Source organism: Megascapheus bottae, chromosome 2 (genome assembly GCF_031878675.1).
Source record: "Megascapheus bottae isolate mThoBot1 chromosome 2, mThoBot2.hap1, whole genome shotgun sequence".
NCBI lineage: Eukaryota > Metazoa > Chordata > Mammalia > Rodentia > Geomyidae > Megascapheus > Megascapheus bottae.
The window spans coordinates 27,761,938-27,782,458 of NC_143510.1; the positions used below are offsets into that span (position 1 = coordinate 27,761,938).

Consider the following 20,521-nt stretch of genomic DNA (forward strand, 5'->3'; position numbering starts at 1 on the left):
AGAACAAGCCTGAAGTGTTTCAGGAAAAGAGAAGACCATGCTGTTTGATGGAAAGATACAAAGTGATTTGAAATAGTCTGAGAGATGAGTTTAGGAATCAGATTTAAGCTTTGGTGTTACAACAGCCTTTCATAAAAATAACTCCTTGGTTGTAAACAAGGCACTATCATTGTCTTCCTATTTTCAGACAAAGAAAGGACAATTCTGGAAAAGATGGACTGAAATTTAACTAGCGACTGCTGATGAGGAAAGTTTTCAGTAGTGTCTGTGGGTAAACCAGCTGCCTTTCCCCCTCCTTCACCTCTGTTTTCTCTCAATTTAAATGCTGATGGAAACTGGGCATGCATGTTTACAACCCTGGCTATGCAGGAGGTGGAGATTAGAAGGATCACAGTTTGAGGCCAGTTTGGATGAAAAGTCAGTGAGTTCCCATCTCAACAAATAAGCTGAAGTAGGAGGCTGCCTCAGTCATGCTGGCTGAGCTAGTAGGAACTTGAGGTCAGTGGTTATTAATCATTTGTCAAAGTCTGCAGGGCTCTATCAGATAATTATAGTCATAAGTATGTTTATGTTACCCAAACATGTGGCAATGCTGAGAGGATTCGGGCCCTCACACAATCTGCCATGACTTTAAGAAACTACAGATAAGTGATAAATCATAAAGCAAACTCTTTACAAAACCAGGTCATTTCCAACTTCTTGGGGATTATAGAATTATTTTCTATACATTTAAAATTTTCCATATATATTTATAATCTTACAAAGCCTTTGACTAGATTTGCTCCTCACCTTAATTTTTCAGTGTTTAACAGCAAATCAAATAATCATTTGCAATGAAAAAACTGGTTATCAATGAAATGTACGTGAACAGACAATTAGAACATAATCACAACTTATTTCCTACAATTCATTTATGAGCAAAAATATCTGGTGCTATTCTGAAGAATCTACCTTAAACAAAGAAAAAGATGTGTCTCAGGGACAGCTCTGACCCCACAAACTAATAGATGGCATTTTCAAATAAATGACTCGAGGCTGCAAATGGAATCCATTTTGCTCTGTTTTCAGCATGCAAGTTTACATGCTAGGAAACATTTCTCAACATGAATGAACTGTGAAATTGTTTCCTCCTACCTTCCACTTCTCTAAATCGTATTAGATTAGGTTAGCTATTTTTGTACCTTGTCTTCAGGGTTGTCAGTGCCCCAAGAGGTAGCGCTAGTGGAATAGGAGGCAGGGGCCCCAGCATCTGAGATGCTGCCTAAATAACAGTGTGTTGGCAACATATAATGAGAAACAACACCCCCTGCCTGACAATGCATGGGAAAATGGCTTTCTCGCAAAGTTAGCCCTGCCAAGGATTGTGATGAAGCAAACCATATATATTTCAATTCCTATATTGTAATATTCTCAGGAAAATGATTTACCATTGCACCCTACCTTGCTCCACTGTCAAGCACTACCCTGTGAGTATAAGTGAATGGCTTTATTGTGAAGAAAACACTGTGTGAATTTATGCAGTGTTTTAGGTATTTTCGACTGAGAGCTAACTCTAAGCTTAAATTTATCTGCCTAGTACATTGTACAGTATCTTAATTTAATCCTGTATATATAAAATGATGAAGATAATGAAAACCTTTTTAGAGCAAAATGTAAATGAAAGACTTCAGGGACATTTTGTTCTGTTACATTAATGAAGCGATTTAAAAGCTCACTCTAAATATGTATAGATGTGGCACATGGGTACATGTAATTTAAGAATTCTAGATTCTTCATTGTTTGGAGCAGATGCACGTAGTTTACTTAATCTAATATAGTAATTTACTTTCCAGAGGCCATGTCTTGCTATCTTCTTAGTGGACATGTGTGCATATGCCTCCCCCATCACTGCTGTGTTGGTATTACAACCCCATGTTTTTCAGGTATCAAGTTATAGATATGAAGACTTCCCAGAGTCTATGTACATAGAAGTTCTCATCTAGGGAACTTAGATATTTGCTTATCTGAGAGGGTATATTCAGAGGCATGTCTTTTTCCATATTAATTCTTAGGGTCTTTTAGCTTTAGTTTTCAGTGTGAAAAATTATAGTTCTATAATATGAGATATAAAGCATGGTATATTATTTGCAAGAAATACACTAAAAATAAATCTTAAGAAGGACCATAGTGCTGAATTACTCATATTATATGATTTAATTTGTCCCATTTTATATAATGATATATGATGATCTCAGAATTTTATCATCTCTGCATTTATGACCCAACAATTTCTTCCTCTCAGTTCTCCAAGCTGCTGAAATACGAAGCCTGAAGCTAAGGCCTATATAGGCAGCAGTTTTCTGCAGTTATATAACACTTTTCTAGGAATCTGATAACCTGATAGCAAATAAAGTTGATAACATTTGTGCTTTGGATTAGAGTTTGTCCTTTTAATTTCATTATATAAAAACAAAAATTACTTCCTATTAAGAGTATGAACATTTAGTTGGTTTAATAAAATACATTGTTCTATTGTAAATTTTCTTATATTCTTTTTGATATTCTATCTTTGGTGATTAACTTGTAAAATAGATATTGAAAGTCATACTACCACATGCATCTAAATATTTATTTGTTCACTTATCTAATATTTATTAAGAATGTTTTTTAAAACAGTTCAGTGAGATAAAAATATGTAGTATCACCTTTCAGTGGTGAAATCTAAATGAATCTCCATAAAAGTAACAAAATCATAAAATTTGTATTGACTTTATAGAGCATATCATTTGGGTTCTTTTTTTAATATATTTTTTATTGTAATTAATAGAAGGGTTACATGATATTTGCCAGATAAATGGTGCCTTAATTCCCACACATTGATACCCTTTCACATGTCCTAGTCCCCATTTCCCTTTCCCCCTCCCCCACCCTCACCTTGTTTTCCCCCATTCCCTATCCAATTTCATTTGGGTTCTTTCTTTTACACATGTTGATGTTTCCATTATGAAATGCCATCTGGAAGGGTTGAGAGACTTGCTTAGATCATATGTTACATTAGTGGAGAATTCAGGAGGATTAGGGTTACTATCTCTTTTTATTGAAGGCAAGGTTTCATTTTCTAACACATATTATTATACTAATTTGGTGAGAATATTTTGAATTTACTATAATCTGGACCAAAGTTGGCTTTCCAGTTACTTTAAAGGCATACTCAAATATAGAAAGAAATCTATCAGAGAAATCTAGATGAACTACAAGGTTGAAAGTGACAAGTTTGTCTATCAAGAGAGATAATGATTTTAAGAATGTTAAAAATACCTTTCTAGGGGCTGGGAGTTTGGCCTAGTGGTAGAGTGCTTGCCTAGCATGCACGAAGACCCGGGTTCAATTCCTCGGTACCACATATATAGCAAAAAGCCAGAAGTGGTGCTGTGGCTCAAGTAGTAGAGCCCTAGCCTTGAGAAAACCCAGGGACAGTGCTCATGCCCTGAGCCCAAGGCCAAGACTGGCAAAAAAAATAAACAAAAACAAAAACAAAAAAAACCCCTTTTCTATATATAAAAAGGAAGGGAAAGCTCATAGTTTCTGAGGGTTCTTGGTGGTTTGGCCCTATGCCCTTACATGGTGCTGGGAGTATGTGGTGGAGGCTACTTATCCCAGGGCAGACAGAAATTGGACAGTGAGACAGGAAGGGGCCAGGGATAAGATACCCCCAATAGCTCACCTTTAGTGATATACTTTCTTTGTCTAGGCCCCAACCCCTAAACTTATCCATAACCATCTGAAATATTGACAACAGCTAGGAATCTAGCATTTAGCACATGAGACTGTGGGGATATTTCAGGGCCAAACAGTAAAATCAGGCTAAATAGTTTAATAATGAGATTCACCCTAGTAACTAGAACTCAAGGTGAACCAGCTTTTCATTTAATTTCAGTATATAGCAGAGATTAAGTGGTATTAATTTCAATGGACAAACTAGTTATATAGCTATATAATAAAAAGCTATAATAAACTATATATGTGTATATATTAAAATTAAATTCAGTTTTGCTTATTCCTAATTTATTTAAAATTATGTTTTTTCCTCATAAATTGACAAACGATTCAGATGCCAGTGATATTCTTGAAATATTTTTGAGATTTCTGGAAGAGAATGACTGTTTGAATTTATATTAGCTGTCTTGATAAATTTAAAGGCATGCACAATATTTAGGCCTAAAATGTTCTTAACATCAAATACTTATGAAAATGAATTATTAGTTCAAATGAAATAAGTTAACGCTGAGCTCATCATGTGCTAAGAACTAAACTGCGAAGTTTTCATACATTAGCCCATTTGAATGTCCTTAAAAATACCGACTGAAGTGATTAATTTTGCCTGAAGTTTTTCATGTTAAACGATTTGCTTAAAAGAAAAACCTGCTCAAAATCCCCATCTAGGGATTTAAACCTAGGTAAGCTGGATGCTGGTGACGCATGCCTATAAACTAGCTACTCAGAAGGCTGAGATTTGATGAATAGTACTTTGAGGTCATCCTGGGAAGAAGTTTGCCATCTCCAAAATAACCAGCAAGAAGGTGGTCTAGAGGTAGGGCTCAAGTGGTAGAGCAGTGCCATTTGAATGAGTACAAGGCCCTGAGACCAGGAGTTCAAACCCTGGAACCAACAAGAAAGAAAAGAAAGAAACAAAGAATTGAAGGAAGAAAGAAAGAAAGAAAGAAGGAGAGAAAGCAAAATAAAGGAAGAAAAGTAAAAGAAAAATGAATTAAGACTTCAAAAGTTCCTTGGAACTTTTAGATATGTTTCATAAAACCAAGAAAAATACAGCCTTCTTCAGATGTTTTTAGAAATTTCAGATTATTAGTGATCCTTACCGAGGATTAGAAGGAGAAGGTAGGTTCATTTCTTTCTGATAGTGGCGACCTTGGTTGACAGGCTGTAAAAGACAAAATGTGTGAGGTATCAATCAGCACAACTCTTAAAGTGTATGTTCATATGCATTTTCAGCTCTGTAATTGTTTTCTGAGACACAGGCTACAAGAAAGGTCTAGGTTTATTTTACAGATCAGGTAAAGTCTCCTTGGGATATCTAGTAAATAGCAGAGTGAATAAATAAGGATCATAGGTTATTTTAATGGCCAATCACTAGGCTTGATTGCATCTACTATATAACTAAAGGTCATATGCTAAAATCCTCCCTTTTGTGGAATTCTTATGCCACAGAAAATGCTTGAGGTTGGTCACTGGTAGCTCATGCTTATAATTCTAGTAACTTAGGAGGCTGAGGTTTATGGATCATGGGCAGGAGAGTCTATGAGATTCTTCAATTAAGTACCAAAAAGTTGGAAGGGACTTAAGTGATAGAACAATATCCTTGCAAAAAAGCTAGTCAACAGCACCCAGCCTTGAGATTAAGCCTCAAATACAGGCACAAAACCAAACAAACCCTAATGACTGATATTTCCAGAAACAAAATATAATAAGATACCTTGTAGAACTAATACTACCTTGTGAGCATGAGTAATGATGCAGAGACCCAGAGACACTGAAAATATGTTTATGTTTCACTGTTAGTAAGTTTCCAAGATAACTTGTACTGCCATAATGAAAATGATATATGTAAATCTTAGGTGAAGGTGGTCCTTTTTCCCAAGTGATTGGTGAGCTGAGAAAATGGATGCTAACACCTAATAGGAATGTGAAATCTCAATTTTTCCTTCCATAAGAAACTGTTACATTGTTATTTTATAACAGCTAAACATGTGCACACTATGTAGCCTGAAACTTTGCCTGTAATGGAACTTGATTTTTTCCTTGGCTTAAATGGAAAGAATTCTGTCAGTTAATATAAATTCTCCTTGGAATATCAACTCTAAGTATTTTACTCATATGATTCATAGCAGTACAATTCCTTTTAGCATTCTTGTTTTATTACATGTTAGAATTTGGTACATGTAAAACACTTTGGCATAATTTAAAAAAATCATCAAAATGTTACTTTCCTACCCAAAGGAGTTGAGCCTTATCACCAATAATAATGTGGCCCACAGTTTTGAACCCAACCATGGCAAATGGTGTGGCAGTACACACGCATATAAAGATGTCCATATTCCTTACTTCCCACATTCTCCTTATTTTAAAAGGTCTTAAAACTATTAATGACACAGGTGATGGAATTTTTCAGAGTAACCTGTCTTCCTCTATGAAGTGATCCTTTAATTTAAATCAAATATCACCTCTGATAATCTTGGTTAGTCGACTACCTATGATGCACCTTGAATTTAAATGTATTCAGATACTTTGGTAATTGAACCAATATCAATGCATCACCATCTCAGTAATAAGAAACAACAGCTGGGAGAACAGTGAAAGGAAAAACATGTCATAAGGCATATTTGATCTCACTAGAGAAATAAGACTTGCAGCAATTTGAAAGTGAAATTTACCTCTATGATTTAGGCTTTATTATTTCATGGCAGAAAAAAGAAATTAGCAAGCAGAGGGCCTTATAGGTTCTCTAGATCAACTCACACTGGTGAGGAAATATTCCCGGTAATAAATTCATTGGTATTCATTCAGTATTTCAGCTATACACAGGCCTCTAGTGAATGGACTTCTGCCTATTTACTTGCAGAGACATTTCCATAATTCTTGAAGAATCATAGTCCTGTTAGTCAGCCAAAGGTCCATTTCTTAATTTTATGCCAGTAATGCTATTTGTACTTATTACAAGCTCCTATTCCAAATGACTTATTCTATTCCTTGGAAAATGGCTACAAGTATTGGACTCAGGTCTCACTTTGGACTACACCAAGAGGACCCTCTCCATCTTTGCTTATGTTTATATAAAACTGATTCAGTGAATCAATGAAGAAAACCACCAAATCAGTGAAAGTTCAGAGTGATTATTTATTTTTATTTTTTATTTTGTTTGCCAGTCCTGGGCCTAGAACTCAGGGCCTGAGCACTGTCCTTGGGCTTTTTCAAGGCTAGAGCTCTACCACTTGAGCTACACCACCACTTCTTTTTTCTTTTCTTTTTTTCATATATTTTTTATTGTACCACTTCTTTTTTCTATGTATGTGGTACCAGGAAATCGAACCTGGATTTTTGTACATGCTAGGCAAGCACTCTACCACTAGGCAAACTCCCGGCCCACAGAGTGATTTTTTAAAAAAAAGTTCTTTTTTTTTTTTTTTTTTTTTTTTTTTTGCTGTTGCTGTAAATGTGATATAGAGAGGGGTTACCGTTTCATAAGTCAGGTAATGAGTACATTTCCTTTTGGACAATATCACCCCTTTCTGTGCTGTCAATGATTCTTAAGTGCTACAAAACAAGTAAAAGTATCTAATGGGACATGGACAGATGGAAGGATGAATGATTTGTTCCATGAAGCCAGATGTCTTCATCTACACATGGATATTGAGAGAGTTAAGGACATGACACCTAAAATGGCACTTGGAAATGGCAGCAGGAGAAGAATGGTTACCCCCATACGCTTTGCACCTGAAGCAGCCCGTAAGACCCTTGTGTGAGAGGTGTTCCCCGCCACACCCAGAAGAAAGGATTATCCTGCCTCTGAAAACTGTCTCAGGGAAAAACTGAAACAAAGTCTGTGCTAAGATTTTTTCAGTTTATTTCCATTAGATCAAATCCTTTTGTCTCATCATGTTTTTCCAGGACTTTCTACATTCAGCTAAACCTAGCATAAAAATGCATGTTTTCACCATTTCTTTAGGTCTTCACTTTCTATGAAGAAGGCTTATGTATCACAAACACTTAAGATGAAATAAATTTGTATGCTTTTCTGTTATTACCCTGTCTTTTGCTGTAGAGATCATAGCCACGAACCTAGAATGGGTAGGGAAAAGATAACTTTTCCTCCCATACTGCTTCTGCACTTAGGTTGCAGTCAATGTATTCTTAGGTAGGTAACATCTTATGATAGCAGAAGAAAAATAAAAATAAAAAATTGGATTTTAGCTATAAGTGGAAAATGCCATAAACAAATATAAAGAGATGGCTATCGATATCCACGAGTTAACTTTTGTTGTCTCATTTGTTCTTCATAGTAACACAATAAACTCCATAGAACCAAGAGCACCATATAATAGGACCCTCAGAGACTAGGTATTAACTAGGTTTCATATCCCTGATACAGTTGAGCCAGAATATGAACATATTTATTCCACATCTCACCCTCTTAACTAGTTAGTAGTACTTACTCTACTGTGACAATTCATGCAGTGTTGAATACAAAGACTTTGGATAACAATTGTGACAAAATTGATTCAATTTATGGCAGGAATAAAAGATGGCTCTGAAGTAAATGTATCTGAAATATAAAAGACTAACTCTCTACTATAAATTAAATTCATCTGATTTAATTCTGACATGTCACTGTATATTTAAAGCTAATAAAGGTAAGTCTTTCTGTATAGTTAAATTCAGGACAAATGGAAAATACAATAGTACTCTGAATAAGTAAAATCTGTTTGGTGGGGTGATTTTCATAGTCACTAAACACAGAACAGCTTGGACATTTCAGTATTTTCTCTTGACAGCACAGATAGTACATTGACTCTGTCTTCAGTTTTTATATATATTTTCTATAGTTGTGGAAGTATATTTTCTTATCTGATGTATGGCTTAGCACAATCCCTTTTTTAGCTTATTAAAGAAAACATATCCAAAGGGAGTTGAGAAGTTAATAAATCTGTAGATGAGAAGGAATTAAGACCTATTAGGTATAATGCAAATGAATTGCCAGTATATAATGTTTTAGATCTACAGGAATTATGTAAAAATCTGATCTCGAATTAAAAAAAAAGATAAAGCTCTTAGAAACCAGGACCTTCCTTTTGGTGGTGCTGTTGCTATGCAGTAGTGCTGGGAAAACAGCACTCATAAAATTTTACCACCAAATCTAAGACAGTGCTTTTCTATGATTACACTGCTAGGAATGTTGAAGTGAGGGAGAGATATGAAGGCTAAATAAAAGAACAAGAAATAAGATGATCCTGTTTTAATGGTGTTATATATAAAATCTATGAAAATGACAATAATGTGGCATGGCTAATCAAGACCATAAATAACTTGTCTGAGAATCTCATCATATGCTTGTAATTTTATTAAGTGCATTTTGCATCAGTTTTTTTCTCCAAATATCTCCTGCAACATGCTATGTTAGATGGATATCTGAAATGAGCATTTTTTTCCTTTTTCAAAGCAGATTTATGTGCTAAGTATTAGGTTATGCTTTGGGAATCCTTGACTTGAAGAAATGATAGCTCTGGGTATGTGTTCACATCTGCACATTAGGCATGCTTTTCTGGAATCTAGGTTCTAGGATGGCCAAGACAATGATAAAATTACCCAAGCTCTGTGGATGCTAATGTTTAAGCTCATATTTGAAACAAGCACAAAAAGCATCTCTTTATTCCCCTTACAGTATCTACAGCTATAAAGAGGGAAAAGTACAAGAAATATTTTCCACTCACTCAATGACCCTTTGAGGAGAACCATTTGTAGTCCTATGTGCAATAACTCAGCAACAGGGGTCTCAGGCTCATATATACCCATGTCCTTACTTAGGTCACACAGCAGCATGAAGAAGTCCTCTTATTAACCCCATTTTGCAGGTGATGCCAGAAAATGGCAGAGCTGGGATTTGGGTCCAGGTGGAGTTTATATTCTTTTGGTGATCACCTGAAGCTTCATCCATTTATAGTTGTTCCTCAAGAACACACACACACACACACACACACACACACACACACACACACACACACACACACACACACACACACACCCCTCCACAATTGTACTGTCAGTCACCATCAAAATATCTCACTTAAAAATTCATTATAAGTAATACCTAGCTTCCCTTGCCAAGGCTGCCTACAGCCCTGTTTTTGAATGTCTCATGAGGCCTACTCCTAACAGAAACCTTTGAAAATTGATTACTTGTAGCCTGTTTTCCACAGAAGTTGTAAAGTATTGTTTTAATTGAATTTGGTTCGAAGTTAGAAACTCTGAAAAATTTGTCTGTTAAAGGCCAATGGATTTCTCGGTAGGTTTGATTTATTTAACACGAGATGCCTACAAAAGGCAATTTTCTACGAGAAATATGGTTACACTTAATTACATTTTAAAATGACTGATTTATTATATCTAAACACCTTTTAAACATATTATTCTGAACTGTATAGATGCTGAGAAGAGCAGCTAAAGCATTAGAGCTCATGGTAAACACAACAGATTTTGCTGTAGACTTCAGTTCACTTGGTGTCAGTTTACTAGTTTGACTGTAATGTGTGTGAAATCATCAGTTAAAGACATTACACGAAGGATTATCTGTTGACTAGCTCCTTCCTTTCCCCCCTTCCCTCTCTGCCCCTCTTTTCCGCTTCCTCGCTCTCCTATTACTCATCAGGTCTTGGAGATTTTTCCTTAACATTCACTTAAAGGATTTTGAATATAAAACATGTTCTATACCATTCAAAATTTTAAAGCAAAACAAAAGTCATGTTTATTTTGGAGTTTTGAAAAAATGAATATACTTGGGTGTTGTTGATTTAATAGTCTGAGAGGAAATTGTGCATCTGACAGTGAGGACTGGAAAAGGCCACAGAGGTGTTGGAACTGTTTGAGGGGTAATCGGGTGTAAAGTATTAGGATATACACCAAGTATATTTAAGAAATTATCACTAGGATGAAAGCACAGAGTGAAAGGTGAAGAGCAGTGAGAGATGAAGTACAAATGGGGGAAGGTCTGAAATTATGGGGATCAGGATGCCAAACTAAAGAGTCAATGGGAGTCATGGAAAGCCTTTAGGAAGAGGAGAGATCAGATCACAAATCTGCATAATAGTTATAATAACAATGATCTTATTTATGTTTAAGTTCCAGATACCAGGGCAGTGCCTTACAAGGTCATAGCTTAGATTGGAACTGTGACACTCTGGCTTCCAAGAAGCGGCTTCCAACCATCAAGGCTGTGGTGCCTGGGCTGGAGGCATAGAGATATGAAGGACTATTGAAAGAATTTAGAGGACAAAATAACCACCATGGCTATGCTATTAAGAAGTGAAAAGAGAGGATCCTGTCTCTGGATTTAGAGTCCAGTTGGACATGGGGAATGAAAATGTGGAAGAAGGAGAGATCCCTTCCATTTTCTGGTTCAAGTACTAGGGTGAGATACTTGTGATATAGGATTATACTGAGATACGGAGATATAAGATGAATAGGTTATCATTGTGATAAGATTATGGGTTCTTTCCCTATCACCATCTTTGTACAGTTTCTGAACAGAGCTGGATGAACTCCCAGAAACACCACAGTGATGCTTGCAAATTGCTCTATTTAAACTCTATGTGAGCTCAGGATGCAGAGTTCATTAACAAATGTGATTTCCCATTTGTTGGTAGTTCCAGTATTGGAATAAATTGAAATGGTTATCATAATAAACATACCTTATGAATACCAAAGGTAGGATTTTCAATATTTTCTGTCTAAAAAATAGATGTTTCCATTTCTCATTTAGTTGAATGGAAGGGTTATTAAGTTCATTACAAGTGGTGTTATTTTGGGCTGTGTACTTCTACAGTTGGAGTAGTTGTCATGTAGGAGACTATAGTCCTTGCCAGAACAAGACAGTGATGAGCACACGGTATCCAGGACAACCAAGAGTTCAGGCTTCTCAGTCCATAAATAATCATTCCTCAGCTTGCCCTCTGTAATGCTGGTCCCTGAGCTGCTTCACAGCAGAATGAACTCTATCAGGAAGCCACCGTTCTCTTTCTTACTTATGGGTTAAAGCAGTGTGGAGGCATAGACAATGTTTTACTACTAGCACAGAGTGTGCTGACAAAAATCTGCATGTGACTCTTACAATTCAAGTTACTTTGGCTACATGGATGCTCTGTATTTAGACAGAGTAACCTGAATATGGATATTTTTCTGGATAGATGCATACTCTTGTGACAGGTTGCATATTGGATGGCTGTATTTAATGGAAGTACAATCAAGGTAAGACAAACCTGGGGGATGAACAGTTAGCAAAAGAACACACTAATTGGAAACTGCTATCATTTTTTTCCTTTCCCATCTTCACGGAGCCAATTAGAATTTCTTCTTTCATGAAGATTGTCTTGGGATCCATCTCTGAGCTGATGTTGAAATTTAGGCCCAAGATTCTAATGTGTGCACTTAAAAAACAGGAAGACAAAGACCTGTTCCAACTCTCTGCTAGGCTATGGTGGTGGCAATGGTCGTACTTACTGAAAACATAAGAAATTCAAGCCCTTGAAACAAGCAGAATGCCTGTCAAGACTCCTCAGATACAGGGAGGTATTAATCAGTAAATACCCAGTGACTTCTACAAAAGGTTATTTCAACCTTTATATTGAAGAATGCTTACTATACATTTATAATATTTTCTCTTTTGTCAATTTAATGAATGAATGCTTATTTAACAAATCTAGTCTCCTCCATGTGTGTCAGGGGTTGGGATAGGATGAGGAATGCAATTTAATACTCAAAACCTACAGTGAAACTGTTCCTTAAGTGTATGGGTTTGTACACTACTATGATTTCAATGTATGCTGAAAGTATTTTTCTTTAGAAGTTCAGCTGCCGATTGTGGGGACTGCTTTCATGAAGACATTAATGTCATGACTGTGGAAGTGGGTTTGTTTTCATGAGGATGGGTTCCTTCTCCTGGCAAATGAGTTTGTTCCTCCTGTCTGTTTTCTCACCATCCTTAATGGCATTATGTAGAACGAAGGTCCTTGCCAGATGTAGTCCCTCTGACTTTAAATTTCTCAGCTTCTAGAACTGGGACTTTTCTTGTTCTTCATGATTTTTTTTATAATAATCTAATCTCGGGTATTATATTAGAATAGTGCAAAAGTAAGATGGTTGACTATACTATGTACTCTTTTTATTCCCAGTCTTGGCTAACGTTTTAATGCAAGTGGGTTTCAAAGTGTAGCCCAAAGATCTTTATACCCCTTCAAGTATATACTAAGCATATATACAAGCACGCTTTTTGACTGTAAATAAATACAATTTAAGAAAAGACAGTGGTACTGCCTAATTTTTGCCCCCAGCTTTCAAAGATTATTTTGGAATGAGCTCTAAGTATTTCCTGCAGCGACTTCTCATTTTAACTGTAGTTTTCCAAGTCAAAGCTAGACTTTGAAAACTTGCTCCTTTTAAGGTCATGGGATGAATGCAAAACACAGCACTCACAGGTGGCAGGCAGGAGTTCCAGGTGGTTGTGTCATCACTGCTGGTACTGATGCTGACATTACAGTTGTCAACCTGGGATGCACTGAGGCCATGGGGTGCCCCGGTATCTTCCAGCTCTTCATTTTGTTGCCGCCGTAGGCTTGCCAGCATCTGCAACTCAGATTCACTCATCTGGCTGGGTTGATAGTTTCTCCAGTTGTACTCCTGACCAAGAGAGAGGAAAATGACAGAAAAAAGGGGCACTTTGCTTAATTTTTTATATGTTGCCTGCAAATGACACTCCTTAGCTTTAACCATTACAATGGTTTCCTCACTGACAGAGGCCAAAATCCATCACAGATCTTCATGAACTGCCTACCCAAGTCCTCCCCTTGCTCTTGATGGACTAGCCACATTAGACATCATAGAGTCCTCAAGAACAGCAAAATTGTGCATGCATGTGTACTTGCTAGCACTCCTCAAATCTGCTAACTGGTAGGCACCCTTTAGGTTCCCAGTGATGTGTCCTTTCCTCAGAGAAGCCCTTTTTTTTATGACAGTGACAAACAGGGTCAGCTCCTTTGTTAGTTGCTTTCTTGACTTTAAGCATTTTCATGTTTAATGTCTGTATATGTTCACCATTACAGGTCTAACCATAAGATACATGGTCTAAGGTTGTTTTAAATCTATGAATTCCTAATCTATAGATATGGAAATCTAACTCCACATTGCCTGTCAGAACTTTGCAATAAAATTAAAGCCAGCAAAATTTGACACACAAAGTTAAACAACTATACAAATCTGAAACGTTTTATAAAAGTAATGTCCAGGAGCCAGGAGTTTGGCCTAGGGGTAGAGTGCGTGCTTAGCATGCATGAAGACCAGGGTTGGATTCCTCGGTACCACTACATAGAAAAGCTGGAAGTGGTGCTGCGGCTAAAGTGGCAGAGCATTAGCCTTAAGGAAAAAGCATAAGGACAGTGCTCAGGCCCTGAGTTCAAGCCCCCTTCTTTTTGTATTATAAACATGAACTTGAAAAGGAGATATGCTTTAAATATGTAAGCACTGTGTTGATTCTATATCATACATTCATGGAGAAAATAAATCATATTTGGTGTAACTAGGGGAACTTTTCCAGAAAGAACATTGTCCCATTACAGATAAATCAGAACTCAGTAGATAGTCTAAAATGTAATGAACATGTATATTTTTTCCCATAAAAATGTTTATATTTAGCATTTATCACAACTGTATTTGAGTCATTGTTTCTGGAGTTCACAAGGTAGGCTATAAGCTCTGCATTGGTAAGCATCATGATTTCCTCTGTTGGGAGCCGAGTGTAGGGCCAGGTTGGCCCATGAATCTGCATCACTGAGTAAGATAACCACACAAAGAATGAGCTGTTGTATGACACCATGCCTATGAACTTTGAGCTAAATCGTCGGTATTGTGAATCACTTTCTGCTGAGACTTGATTACCATTGGGTATGGATGTGTTATTGCTTTATCACTCTCTGATGAGACCTACAGTGAGAATAAACACCTGGACCTCCCCCGCCCTGTCTAACTTTGTGCTGATAGGCTCCTGAACCCTATATTAGCTGAATGGACTTGCTCAATAAACGAGCTCCTGCCTTGACTGGTCTCCCTGATGCGTCTGATTGTCCTCCGGTGAGGGAGGGCTGGGTGTGGGCTGGGTGCGGGCGGTCAGTTGGCCCTCTCCTGTCTTGGCTGGTCCTGGTCGGGGTGTGTTCTCTCTATCCCTCCTGATGGTTGGGAGGGATGAAGGACTAAAAACCCCAACATCCCTCACCTGTCCTTTATTTCATGTCTGGTGCTTAGTAGGTACTCAGCTCATATGTGTGTGTGTGTGTGTGTGTGTGTGTGTGTGTGTGTGTGTGTGTGTGTGTGTGTGCTGGTTCTGGGCCTTAAACTCAGGGCCTGGGTATTGTTCCTATGTATTTCTGTTCAAGGCTAGCATTCCAACACTTAAGTCACAATTCTACTTTTGGCTTTTTGGAACTAGTGAAAAGTGTTTCATAGACTTTCTGGCACAGGTTGGCTTTGAATCATGATCCTTAGATCTCTGCCTCCTGAGTAGTTAGGATTACAGGTATGAATCACCAACGTCTGGCTCAATCAATATTTATGCTGTTTTTAAAATTTTTGTGGTGGTACTCAGGTTTGAACTCAGGGCCTTGCACTTGATACACAGGTGCTCTACCTCAGAGCCATTACTCTAGTGCAACCATTATGACTGAATAAAAAATACAAAAATTTGAAGTTTTTAAAAAAGGAAAAACCATTTCCCATTTTAAAAAAGCACAAATTCGCTAGGCACGGTGGCTCACTCCCGTAATCTTAGCTACTCAAGAGGTTGAGATCTGAAGATCAAGGTTCAAAGCCAACCTAGGCACAAAAAACCTGAGACTCCTATCTCTAATTAACCTCTAGAAAAACAGGAAGTGGTAGGGTGGTAGCCTTGAGCTGAAAAGCTCAGGGACAGTGCCCAGGCTGAGTTCAAGCCCCATGCTCCACACAAAGCACAAATTCATAAGGGAACTAGTGAATTTGAGCACTGCTGAACATGAAAAACAAATATATTTAAATTATGGTAGTACTGACAATGGCTGTCATCATTAAAAGCTGTCAAAATTTGGATGTACACTGGAAACACATGAGATTTGAAAGTCAGAAAGGCCTCAGAGCTAGAATAAACATCTCCTCCAATGTAGAATGCAATCAAGAATTCAATGTATACCCTGTAAAATTAAGAAGAGTGAGGAAAAAGGTTCATTGGGGAGGGATGGGTGTGAAGGTTGAAGAGGATGACTTTGATCAAGATGCACTGTGCTCATAAACTGCTTTAAGTGGCAACTTCTTTGAGTAACTACTTAAAGATAATATAACAAAAGGAATACTACTACAAATCTTTAGAATCTCATATAAGTATCAGTTTAATGCATAGGGCAAGAATTTCTACGTGGAAGCTTTAAAATATTTTATTTCACTCCTCTTTGTATCAAATCAGACTTGAAAGGAAGTACCAGTCCCAACACTGCATTTGAGCAGTGTGATTTACACCCAACATTGGCCTATAACTAAAAGCAGTTTTACAAATGTCTTGTACATTTGGAACTAATGGTATTAAAGCCAAAAAGATCTTTTCCAGGAGACACTGGAAGTTTTAGTCATTCAAATCTCTACACTTACTTTCTTGAAGAGCCCTTTGAGATAGCTACTGCTGTCTCTTGCCTTTCCCCACTTCTCCCCGCATAAGATGTCAAAAGAAAATGTAATTTTGAAAAGAATTCTTGGAGGTTCTAAGACATTAAATTCTTTTTAATAAAGCATTACCATCATCATAATCTGAGATTTTTAAAAGCTTATTATCTAATAATGTGATGTGGAGACTTTCTGGGAAATTGCCAATGGAACTTCAACGAAACCCCTGTGTTTATGGCTCCAGAGCGTGGCACCTAAAGAGACTAGACAACCTTAAGGAATCATGAGTATTTAATACACTTTGAGGGTCCATAAGAAGAGGAACAAATTTATATTCTAATGAAAAAGCACTAAAAAGAAGAAATGAGGAATATGTTAAATTCACAAGAAGTGGTTGAGAGAATAAACACAGGAAAAGATGCTCACCATCCTTGTAATTAGTGAAATACAACTCAAACCCAAAAGGTGACATTTCTCACATCCAGTAAGATGCTTACAATAATTAAAAAAAGACAATAACAAGTGCTGGCAAACATGGGGAGAAATTGAGATTCTCACACATTTCTTGAAAAATGGTACAGCTTATGGCATATGAATTACATCTTAATCAGGAGTAGTTTGGTAATTAGGGTGAGTATGAGATTATTAGAAACGTAATTTTGAGTGGAGCAGTGACCAAATAACTTATTGTCTTTCACTTCAGTTTTCTGTGGAGAAACTGAATTGAATGTTTTGTGACATGGGTATATCATTGGGCTTGTCATAGCTAATAAGTGAAAAATGACATTTTAATTTTTTTATGAAGATGAAATATTTAATATGCACTTAGAATGGTAGAGTTCTCCATTCAATTTGTTTATTTAATCCACATGTTTATACTGGGCCTGAACAGTAACTCTGGGTGCTAGGACAGAATGAGGATGAACTATGGTTTAAGTCAGCTGGGTCTAAGTCCAGACCTTAGTTCTGTCATTCTCCAGCTGTATACAAGTAGGAAAATTACCTAACCTTTCTATACCTCAGCTTATTCATTGGTTAAATGGATTCCCATACTATTCCATACAGAATTTTGGGTGGTCAAATTGCATATCGTATGCTTGGCTCTTGTATTTTACAAATAGCCACACTGGAGATGCTCCAACTTATGAAACTTTATCAGAAAATAGTGTTGGTTATTTTTTTGTCTGGGACAGCCAGTACAGCAATCCTCTTACTGTCTCTGAGATGATAGATGAGTGTTACTGTGCTTAGTTGAGATGCAATGTTGCAAACTCTTCTTCGCCGCCCCCCCGCCCCGACCCCACAAATCATGACCTCCTAATCTCTGCCTCTCACACTAATTATATTGTTATATATGTATGTAACTCATGTACAATTATTTAAAATTATTCCAAATAGTATACACAGTGTAAAACTAAATTTAGCAATTAAAATGGTTGAGATTACAAAGATACATGAAAATAGTTTTACATTATTTTCCTGAACTGGAATGGATTGTCTTTGGGATATGTATTCTAGGGTGAAATCATCCCTCTTAAGGGTCTAATGACTTTGCAACTTATACACATACTTTGTTATTATTATTATTCTTTTTTCATCTCATTTCCTGATTCTTTTCCTTTCAGTCCTTGGTCTGTACTATAGTAGCACAAAAAGCAAAAGCAAAACAAGACATATCTCTGTGAGGCATTTCCCAGTAGAAATTATAATGTGCTATGTGTATCCCAAGTAGATTTGTGGAAGCCTAGGTCTGGGATAAATGGAGATGGGAAGTGTTTGCTATGGGATATATGGCATCTTTTGGGGTGATAAGAATGTTCAAATTAGCTCATTGGGTCTAGCACAGAAGTGACTTTTCAGAACAATTACAGAAAGCTGAAGAAGTCTAAGGTTGCATTTGGTAGTAATTTTAAATTGTTGGCAGTGGAATTAGCCTTTGGAAGGGCTCTCTCCATCATTGGCAGTACTGAGCAGGGGTTGAGAAGTAGCTGGCTGGCCTCTTACTGTCATTTGATATGGTGGAAATATGACAGATTGAGTTATTAATTAATCACACACATACTGAGATTCCATGTCAGGTCCTGTTCATGCTAAGTTTGCAAAGAACTCTGTATTTCTATGATTTTATTTCCTACAATAGTAAAATGTATTCTGACAACATTGTGGAAGGAACGGCCAAAATGAACAGAGAATAAAGTGACTTTCTCCAGAGAAATTGGTGGCAGAGACAGGTAATTAACTTAGTTCTACAAGTTATTTCTGATTTGCAATCTCTTAAGCCATTTTAAAAATCACCAGAAAGGTTAAATCATTTATTAGTGGTATTTTTTTTAAATAAAAGCTTGCAATAAAGTCTTAACATTAAAATGGACTCCAGCATGTCACCTGACTAAATTACACAACTGCAGAGAGACAATAATTCTAACACTAGTGGAATCACAATGTTATATACATCCAGGTTGTACCTCAAAATATCATTGTACAAAGGGAGACATTAATAATTAGACTTGTTTAGAAAGAAAGCATTAATTATCTGGCTGCTATTGGCTCATGTCTTTAATGCTAGCTACTCAGGAGGCTGAGATCTGTGAATCTAATCTCAAAGTCAGCCTGAATAGCAAAGTATGTGGGACTTCCATCTCCAGTTTACCTAGCAAAAAAGTCGCTGAAAGTGGAGGTTTTGTTCAAGAGCTCTAGCCTTGAATGAAAAAGCTAAGGGAAAATGTCCTAGCACTAAGTTCAAGCCCCAGAACCAACACTGGGAGGCAGGCTATATATTCAGCTGTGCTCAGGATTCCAGGCAAAACCTTTGCTTACTAAGCCATTCATTTTTATTGACTTCTCCTCAGATATTATTAGGGGCCTGGCATAGGGAGGCTACAATGGCAGTCAAATGTAGCCATTGCTTTGGTAGGCTTTACAATTAGCAGAGCAAATGATACCCATGAAGAAATGACTGTGCATAAGGTAGAATAATGACTTCATCAAGTAGAAGCCTAATATTATTGATCACACAAAATCTTGATAATGATTAAAAAGAAAACTCGTAAGTACAGTAAAAATATAAACAACAAACAAAACTCCTATTTTAAGTTGAAGACATGTGCACACCCATTCTTCCCACGATTCGAGAACACAAGAGCTTAAGGAATCAAATATCAGCCTCCAGTATTGTATGAATCTTGAAAAGATCCTCTTCTACTGAACTAGTAACAAGAAAATTATAAAAGTCAAGTTTTTTCAGCTAATTTTGTCTTGACACTTTAATCTGAGGTTGAATCTTCTATTTCTATTTGCAGATAATGTTTAATCTCCATTTGACATTTTAAGTAAAAGCTGAAGGTAAATTGGTGTTCAGAGCATCTTCTTACTAGCTAGAATTCCTGAAAAATTGTTTCTAATTTCTAATCTATGAACCTCCCACAAGAGTTTGCCCTGACTCATGGGAGACTCGGGTTCACTAATGAGAGGAATGATGAGAAGACAGAGCTACAAACATGAACAATAAGTGACATATTCTTGGCCACCCAGGGTACTCATAATTTATGGCAGCTTTCAGCATTTGCTTCACCAGGCAAAGGGATAAATTAAAATTTAAAGACCAAGTCACAGACCTACTTGAAAAATTTTGCTAAATATAAGGGATACTATGTCAAATCACATAAATCAGAAGCCAGACCATTTGAAGGAACTGTCTGGTCAGAGTGTAGATTATGTTTTATGTCAATGGGATTCATAATGGACCTAGGCACAACCAGAGCTAATATTGTTAAAGATCTGTGACAAATCTTTCAGCATGTAACCTAGACACATTTTACAATCTTTGACTGTATTCATCCTTTACTATACACAGAAATCCTTTGAAAGGGCTTAGGAAGAGAATTCTTAGATAATTAAACTCATATTTAGTTTCTTGTAAGGGGATAGGCAACTTTTCCTCTCATACATGTGCCTTTGTGCCTTTTTTAGTGGAGGAAAAAGAGCATGAAAGGAATTTACTTTTCACTTTATTTTTTCACATTTTTTATTAGTATTAAGGATACCAAGGATGTTTCATGGTGATATACCCATATCTACATAT

General features: G+C 36.8%; 1 protein-coding gene across 7 annotated transcripts in view; it reads right to left on the minus strand.

Annotated features, from left to right (window-relative positions):
• Positions 1-20,521, minus strand: part of Cfap20dc (CFAP20 domain containing) — a 183,722-nt gene that overhangs the window by 27,978 nt on the left and 135,223 nt on the right. For 5 of the 7 annotated variants that reach the window (XM_090323162.1, XM_090323155.1, XM_090323189.1 and 2 more), the window contains 2 exons: positions 13,237-13,440; positions 4,857-4,918 (listed from right to left, as the gene is read on the minus strand). In XM_090323162.1, coding sequence (XP_090179288.1) covers positions 4,857-4,918; positions 13,237-13,440 — 266 coding nt within the window. The remainder of the gene's footprint in view (positions 1-4,856; positions 4,919-13,236; positions 13,441-20,521) is intronic. The other 2 variants (XM_090323169.1, XM_090323182.1) reach the window with 1 other exon arrangement.